This window comes from Hibiscus syriacus, unplaced genomic scaffold, assembly GCF_006381635.1.
Source record: "Hibiscus syriacus cultivar Baekdansim isolate YM2019G1 unplaced genomic scaffold, ASM638163v2 tig00112382_pilon, whole genome shotgun sequence".
NCBI lineage: Eukaryota > Viridiplantae > Streptophyta > Magnoliopsida > Malvales > Malvaceae > Hibiscus > Hibiscus syriacus.
Window position 1 is genome coordinate 186,006 of NW_024063318.1, and position 8,757 is coordinate 194,762.

The 8,757-nt window shown below is 33.3% G+C and overlaps 1 protein-coding gene across 5 annotated transcripts; it reads right to left on the reverse strand.

Annotated features, from left to right (window-relative positions):
• Positions 1–4,573: 4,573 nt before the first annotated feature.
• On the reverse strand, positions 4,574–8,397 carry LOC120178772. 5 transcript variants are annotated; one of them, XM_039184570.1, is made up of 8 exons: positions 8,023–8,397; positions 7,363–7,806; positions 7,164–7,266; positions 6,088–6,188; positions 5,802–5,976; positions 5,166–5,336; positions 4,982–5,106; positions 4,574–4,888 (listed from the first exon to the last, which is right to left on the reverse strand). In XM_039184570.1, the coding sequence occupies exons 1-8, from the start codon at positions 8,344–8,346 to the stop codon at positions 4,817–4,819; spliced, it is 1,515 nt and encodes a 504-aa protein (XP_039040501.1). In that variant the 5' UTR covers positions 8,347–8,397; the 3' UTR covers positions 4,574–4,816. The 5 variants fall into 5 exon arrangements, with proteins under 5 accessions (XP_039040501.1, XP_039040502.1, XP_039040500.1 ...); XM_039184571.1 differs by having other exon boundaries at positions 4,576–4,888; positions 5,802–5,972; positions 6,084–6,179; XM_039184569.1 differs by having other exon boundaries at positions 4,576–4,888; positions 5,802–5,972; positions 6,084–6,188; positions 8,023–8,396.
• Between the last annotated feature and the right edge of the window lie 360 nt (positions 8,398–8,757).

Here is an 8,757-nt window from a genome sequence, read left to right on the forward strand (position 1 = left end):
ACTCCAAATGGTGAGCGTGGATTTCAGACCATGTGAGGAAGAACTTCTGTACTTACAGTGGTTAAAAGCCAAGACACCAACAATTTATCTTACTGTCTATAAACCAAAAAGGCAAGATTCTCTTCCTCTTATCCTGATTCATTCACAACAGACTCACTAGGAGAAGAAGCATCATTAGACACATATTTCAACAATCCATACCCATCAATGATCAACGTTACTTGATTTTTCCACAAGAGATAAGTGCTCTCAGGCAGTTTCACAATGTCATGCTTAGGAACGTGTTGAACTATCAAATTAACCATAGAGAAGGTCATAGGGGAAGTAACGAGCAAGTAAATCAACAAGAAGCTGAGTAGAAACACACCTTATCACCTATTTACAATACTTCAAGAATTGCAGCTACCTTCAATGTATTTCGCAACCAGCAAATGCAGCTATTGAGAAATACCAAGCTTCCATGCATCGCATAAAGAAATATTTAAGAAATATCGAGCAGTGGATAGCAAGATACTCCAGATCTTGGCGAATGATACCATGTTATAGTTTCACTATAGCATTCGACAGTTACAAGGAAGAACAAACTAAAAGAAGTAAGGAAGAAGTGAGAAGCAAGATTACTGAACTTGATTCATTTCATTGATTGTAATTCTCTCAATCATAGAGAGCTACATTTATACAAATGATAAGAGCAATTCTAGAAACTCTAACAGTTACAACAACTTACAACAACCTTAACTGACTCTAACAAAACTAACCATGAGAAGCCAGCTAAGCAAATAGCTTACTCCAGGTTATACACACTAATATATATTAAAAGTATGTTAGCATGTTAAAGTTATTAATCAATGAATTTTTATACTCTTTGTTTGCTCGTAAAATGGGGTTATTTTGCATCATGTGAATAAGTAATTTGGTGCATATAAGTCTAGGATTGAATATAGTTTGTATGATATCATCGTAAGTATTATTTGATTCGCTCAAAATAATTGGATTAATGGTAATATTTTTTTATTTTAAAATTATAGTGAAGTTCACTTTTGATGATTTTAAAATAAAGAGGTATCCCAAAATTGATCTCATTTAAAATTTGGGACTGAGAGAAATATTATGTTCTTTTAATTAAATTCACCAATAAAAGACTGTTAGATTGGATTTAATGTCTAATTTTAATGCATTTAAATAATTGAACATCCTTGTTCTTTGTAAAGGTTGGTAAAATAGTTAATTTAATGCATTCGTTGGATGTATGCATTTAAATTTTGTCTTATTTTGCATGTGTTTGAAAGGTGTCTCAAATTAAGTTATATTTGAATTTATAAGTTTTGCAAGGACAACTAATTAATTAATTAGGTACCGATTTAGGGCATTGTGGGGTACTAATCATTCCCAATGCGTAATCGACTCCTGAACTCAAATTTTTTGTACGCAGATCATAAAATTGTTGTTTTAATTAAAATTAATATTTTATTAAGATGACAAATATGTTTTTGGGTGTCCAATCACACCCTAATCAAAGATTAGTGGCGACTCCACGAATTGATTTTATTGTTTTTAAACTCGAGTCTCAAATTATTCGAGGTGAACATTTTTACAAAATCCCGATTTTTAATTGACACAGATTTTTAAAAGGAACGTCGACATGTTGGAAATATATTTTTGTCCCTTAAAATTTCATAAGTTCGACTACTAATATAATCGGCAGAGTGACAGATGCTTAGTTCGAAAGTTGAGGTTTCAGTTCAATAAATCCTAAGTATGATCCAACGAGATCGATCATCACAACCCAACAGCAGATTATACGTAATCCTGATACAAGGTTAATAACAATAATTTAGGATTAAAAACATATATGAGATCAAATATTACATTGCAATAAAGTCGAGTTAAGCAGCTTTGTTCTTGTCATGATCATTTTCTTCGTTTATTTCATGATCCTAGGTTGATACGTGAACCGGGTGAACCTTGTTGAATACGATGGGAAACAACTACTGGATTCCTTAACTGCAAGCCCAACATCTTCAGTGTTTGCTCTTGCTTCTTCTTTTCTCTTCGTTTTCTCTTTATGAAGCTTCTGCATCACGTAAACTTGAGCAAGTTCGTATCCAGGAGCCGCCAGGTCAGAGGCAAATGGTGAGATTGGGAGTTGAGATATGAGAATGTGAGTTTATTTATAGATCTGTGTGCAAGCTTGGTGGGAAAGTAAAGCAGAAACAACCACGATCTGGCTTACTGGTTTCAGACATTTCTTGTTTTTTTGCTGACTACTTTATTGTGGCTCTTGGGATGTTTTCACAAAGAAAAAGAAGAGGGGGACCACGTGAAATGGTACTGCTTTTTAGTTGAAAGGTTGACTTGTTAGCTTGGTGAGCAAGGTATTACTATATATATATATATATATATATATTCTGTTGATGCCATTATTTTCTTGGAATTTTGCAATCTTGGCATTCCCTGATAAGAATTGTCTTGTATAATTATTCAGTGAACTTACATATTGATTCTGCAAAAATATTATAGTTTTCCAAAGACAATGAATTTGAAATATACCTAAACCATTGATAATGTCTCGAAAAATTAGGAAAATGTCAGCCTCGTATAACTCATCCATGGCAATACAAAATTATTTGTGCAAACACATTTTACTTTGTGAAGTTTTGTTTTTGTTTATTAAATTCATAATTCTTTTTGGAGAATATGTAACCAAGGTTTTGAGTTATAAACCTTAAAAATTGTTGTAAATTTACACATTATCCTTAAAGGTAAGCAAATCTAGTGAGTTTGATAAATCTTTAGTGTGAATTTTAAGGTTGTGGATGTAGATTTTGTTTAAAAATAAAACCACTCTAAATCACTATATACATTTTCTATCTTTCAATTGCTTTCACACAAATTTTTTAAAGGTCAATTCAGCCCCTCTTGACATATATCGGTTGATCTAAATAATTAACATTTGATATCGTAACTTGACTCATTTAAAGATCTAACAACCTCTTAAGAAGTTCCTTGAAAAGCTCTTACGATTTCTACTTCAGCAGCAAAAGATGCTTTGATTTTTGGTCCCTACTATATTAAAGATTCTTAATCCATCACTAGATCCCCTTTGTTAATGGTCCATGTTATTCTTATTGGAAGAATAGAATGATGTATTCTTTCAAGAAACATAAGTAAATTATACTTGATCAAACTACGTTGATTCAAGTGGTAAAATCTTTATTTCATGTAATTTAACTTTTTTAATGTTATTATATATATGATTTTATGTGTTTCGAAGTCTGATTGACCTCGTGTAGTTTTTTTTTGTTACAATTAGTCAAAGAAATTGATATTGCATGTGTTGCATATTTATGACCTAATATCTTTATATAGATGATTTTGGCCTTAAATTTATAATGTTTATTTAATGTTGTGAAATCATCTTCACCATACATGATAATGTATAATGATTAAGCAAAAATGATAATGATGGATATTTAGGACTCAGAGCTTTTGTATGATGGTGTGACTTGATATATAAACTTTAGTTGTACAAATTAATGGATTAATTTAATTAATATTAAAATTAATAAAATATAATGTTTTAAATTGACATTCCTGCATATCGAGTATCTACGAAGTCATTATTTAAAAAATGATTGATCTCTTGTATTTTTCAAAACAAATATAGATATTTTTACCAAAAGAAAAAGAATTAATCATTTTCTAAAAGGATCGATCCTTTTAGATTAATATCATCGAATCAATCATCGTTTTGTAGAATCAACAAATTAGGATAAGATTTTCAAAAGTTTTAACTTTTCAATTTTTTAATTCAAAAAATTAGTTAAATTGGAATGGTTTAGAGAACTCGTATATTGCCAAATTCATTGTTCTTTTGAAGCGAGTATTACCCAGAATCAAATATCATCCATCATGTGTTTGATAAAATACCCCAATCAAAAACACCACTCCACCCAATTAGACCATCACTTGACTTTAAGCCTAAAGTTGCTTTTTAGTTCTTCTAAAAATCTTTTTTTATTATACTCTAAACATCTATTTTCATCCAATATTGTTTGATTTCACTAAAATCATCAAAACTTTTTAAAATGTTTAACAGAAAGTCTATGGTTTCTAAGGATAAGTGAGTATCTCATAATACTTCAAGTCATTAAGATTTGTGTTTCAAAAATGTCAATGTCTCTGTGAGATTTCACTCTCAGTTTGCTCACTTTCTTAAGTAATTTGGGTTTTCTCTACTTGCAAAAACTTGATTTATGAATCATGAAGAAGAATATTGTTTTATGAAAAATAATGAATTGCACTTTATAATTTTCATTCTTGTACCAGACTGATCTTTTTTGAGGTCACATAGTTCATTTCACCACGGCTTCCTCTATTTATTTATGCTAAGAAACTTTCCGAATCATGAACTTCGTCTATGATTATTCAAGGGGCAGATGCTCTAAATGGTGGATTAACATACTACACAACATCCTTGAGCTATGTTAATTGTGGTAAAAGGGGGACATATTTGAAATATTTGCCTTGACATCATCAAATTTTTCTGCGACTCAAAATTTCTAATGCTTAACCTTATACAAATGAAGTATTGTTGTAAGAGACAGAACTGGTGTCTGGTATGCGTGTGTGTTAAGTGTCTATATACATAATAACATATATATATACTATTTCTAAATGTCATTAATCATGCCCAAACTCGAATACAGCATAGAAGTACAAATTTGTATGGGTGCTTTACCTCCTTTTAGTATGTATGCATGCATGTACTACTTGATGTAGAAATCTAAGTGGAAGACTGCATTCAAGATTCCTTTTATGAAATCCTCTCTTCAGCATCGTGACGATCGAGAAATTCGATTATACATGGATATACCTGATCTACAGCCTGCACCAAAAGTTGTTGAGTTGCTCAAATTTGGTATGAATTCCACTGGCTAAGTTGCATTTAATATGGAGTAACCCTAACTGTAAATCTCACCCATCGGCCACCCACTAAATCATAGTGAGCATAATGAGGACCACCAGGTTCTCCAAGAACTTTGTAAGTGATCAATGGCTCGGGAATAAGCTTCACTGTTTCTGCTCGATTGATATCATTATAAACCGAATGAGAAAAAAGAAGCAAAGCCAAATGATGACAGGATACATGAATTGCATCATACCATATACAGCATCAGGTGGACATATCAGATCTTGGTCTCCGGCAATTGCTAGGACGGGGACTTTGCTTTTACTGAGATGATCCTTGTAGAAGAATGTCCCACTCCGGTCACGCAATCCACCCTCGTGAAAGGCTGTTGCTAGCTGCAAGAGAAGCTTGGCTGGCACTGTCTCTGAAAATTATGCTTTAATTGTCATTCACTAAACGGTCCAAAAAATAAACAATGAAAGCATCAATGAAAAGCTAACTGCGCCGGGGTCAAAGGGAGATTGAAAAGACTAATTTTAAATCATTCTGGGCTTTGCCAAGGATATAGGTTTCAATAGAAAGACATCAAAGATACCTTCAAAGGTTAAAGGAACGGAAACTAAGAAACAAGGGCTAAAACAGGGAAGTAGGATCTATTAAAAGCTGACAAGAACATTGAAACAATAGCATACGAATCATCGACACAGGGAACATTGCATTCTCATTTTACAGACCTACAGAGTAGGAAAAGGCGTTTTTGTGTCATGGTGTACTATGAAAGAATTTTGAAGTATCCATATAATACAACACTTATAAGTGTTAATTCCAGAGTCTACATTCGACATTTTTGCATTATGATTAAAACAAAAGTGAAGCATTTTTTTCTTACCGAAGTTTTCCATTGCAAGCTTTTCAAACAACTTAGGCTGCATCATATCTGGGGCAGAAATTTCAGGACTCAACCAGGAAAGAATGTAGGGAGGATTGGCTGCAAAAGGATGTGCAGCAGCAATTAAAGGTCCGATTGGAATGACAGGAACATTCAGGACCTGTGCAGGCTCTACCTACTCGTCAAAGAGAAATAAAATCAGCTTATTGTCAATATTTGTATCCAAGCAGATAATAATACTGAGAAACAAGAAAGAACTTAAGCAATTCGCTTCAATAACACTTGCCAGGGGTAAAAGCAGTTTGAGTGATGACCTAGAAGACGTATAGTCCAATGACGATGCCAACGTAGTGATTGCTGCCAATCCAGAATCCTTCCCTTCATAACATAATAGAAGTTGCACATTTTGGCACTCTTATATATTGCTCAAAGGAACAAAAATAATTGCCATGTGCTATAGAGATCTCTCTTTTAGCCAACACTAGTATATTTGGCAGAGTAACCGACTCTTAGTTCCAAAGTTAATGTTTCAGTTGTATCAACCTTAAGTATCATAAATAGAAAAATAAGAAAACAAAAGCCCCCAAATTTAACTGCTGCTAAGAAAATTTCACAACATACCCAGATTTGAGTACCTATATTACACGATTTTTCTGAAGTTCTGGCTATGTAAACAACTTTCTTATAAATTACTATACATATCTTCCATCCATTAAGTAGTGAATAATAAACTAAAATCTATGAAATACAGGCAGAGTTAGAACTTAGAACTTCCCTCAACTTAACAATTGAGTTACAAGAGCCCTCACCTTTTTCGAAATTTGAGTTATTACATTCAATAAGTCTTCAGTTAGCAAGTAAGAAACAAGTAAGAAAGCTGAGAGGCTATTTCAACAAGAGATTCGCTAATGTGAGGTTATCTATTCGACTTTCTTTTATAGCAATTTTTGGTCTTTTTGTAGACAAGCATTTAAGTAGTCACCGAACTTCTTAGCCTTTCAAGCGGAATCAATCCCTTTATTTAGGAGAATATAGAAGGCTTTCACTGAAAGACCAGCTGTGAGCTGATTAGAATTGAATATAAACTGTTTACAAGTCTAATTCACCTGGTGCTTTGTCCAAAGGAAATAAAATTCAAATTGGTCTTATTAAGTCAAATCCAGAAGAAATCCAAACTTCAAACTCCTAAGCAAATTCTAATCATGATAGAACATAGAAATTAAACATGCAGTTATACATTAAAATAGCAAACCATCTTGCAATGCCAAAAGGTAATTGTCAGAAAATTCTCTCTGCTGTAATAGCTTTTACAAACATGGATCCAAATGTAGTTAACTCAAGCAAGTTTATACGGAATCTTACCATATCGTGATAGCATCGAATATAGCAAGATACCCCCCATCGAATGACCAATTGCAAGCAACTTGCCATCCTTTTGTTTGCTTTTATCCTTTATGTATTCCATCTAAGATGAAAATTTCATTTTATTAATACTTGAGTTAGTTATTATGGTTTACGAGTAATCAACTGATATATGAACTTATAAGGGATGGCACCTAACCGCGGTAGGAACGTCCTCTTCTAGGTAGTGATCAAAATCCCAATTATACTTCGCCATAAGATCAAGTTGTTTCTGTATATCTTTTAGTGCTGTAGAAATGCTGATGTGCATATCAAAAACCCTTGCAGGAGATACTCTTTCAGCTCCTTCAATAATATTTACAAGCTTTTCGATTAAATCGCTAATCCCACCAGCTAAATTATCTCTCTTTTCTGTTTCTAAGAAACTTGAAAAGCCTCTTTTGATCGAAAAACTCCTATCATCGGTGTAAATATGACCACCGTATTCTCCGTCCTTAACATAAAAATCCTTCTTCTGAAACGGAGAATCTAAAGGGTCTTTATCGTATCCAAAGTCCACATCCTGTGCACTCAATCCAGCACCTCTGAGTTCAAGAATCCAAGTATCATATCCTTTATTGGACATGAAGCGTGCAAACGAGGACTGACAGGAATTTGCAGCATCAATTCAATAGACATCCAATGACAGAGGATAAAAAAAGGAGAAATACAATTAAAGACATTAAAATTAACAAGAAGAAGAAGAAGAAACCCATAAAAGCTCTTAGCTTCAGCAATCATAATCTATTAAGAAAAAAGAAAAAGGCTTGTGATGTTCTAAAGTAGTTGCATACAAATGTAATGCAATCAGAAGACTGACCTCAGGGGAGAGATCGTAACCAATAGCATTGGTTCCAACGCCAGACAAAAGCATCAAAGGGTGATTCCTGGACGGCGCCTGGGGAGAAGGAAGGTACCTCCAAAGAGCAACCCTCCATTCGGATTTCTCTACTTGAACGTAGTGAAGCTCGTCGGCTGTACAGATACTTGCCCTGTTCTTGTCATTCCTCTTCTCTGCGTCACTTCTGTGAAATGAGGCTTTGATAAGGGCGGCCGGCCGGCGAACTGAAGATGGGAATTCGGGCATGCGGGAAGAATGGAATGAATCGTGATGAAGAAACGATTGGCATTGGAGAAGCATCATTTTTCTTTCTGTTTTGTTAGTTTAATTTCTTTGAATTGAACAATGCGGGAAAAATGGGTAAGTTACGTGGTTGGGTTGGATGTTATCGTTGAATACCGAACTAAACCAATTGCTTAGCGTATACAAATGCATTAATGATTTGGCTAAATTACACGTTTAGTACCTAAACTATCAGTTTTGATTTGTTTTAATACCTAAACTTTTAATTTTTTCAAAATCATACCTAACATTTAGTTTTTGCTTTATTTTAGTATATCGTCGTTAAAAACTTATCGTATTTAGTACCTAGACAATCGATTTAGTTCATTTTAGTACTTAAACTTTCAATTGTTTTCAAAACTTAACTTTAAATTTTGAATGAGAATACTAAAATGAAATAAAAGCTAACCTTAGGTATGATTTTAAAAATAT

Bases quoted from the DNA above. Each gene is read 5' to 3' on its own strand.
- LOC120178772 (XM_039184570.1), bottom strand. From the start codon at position 8,346: ATGATGCTTCTCCAATGCCAATCGTTTCTTCATCACGATTCATTCCAT. The intron at 5,977-6,087 runs GCAAGTGTTATT...TTTGACGAGTAG, and splicing joins TCAAACTGCTTTTACCCCTG to GTAGAGCCTGCACAGGTCCT. The intron at 5,337-5,801 runs GTAAGAAAAAAA...CATAATTTTCAG, and splicing joins GCTTGCAATGGAAAACTTCG to AGACAGTGCCAGCCAAGCTT.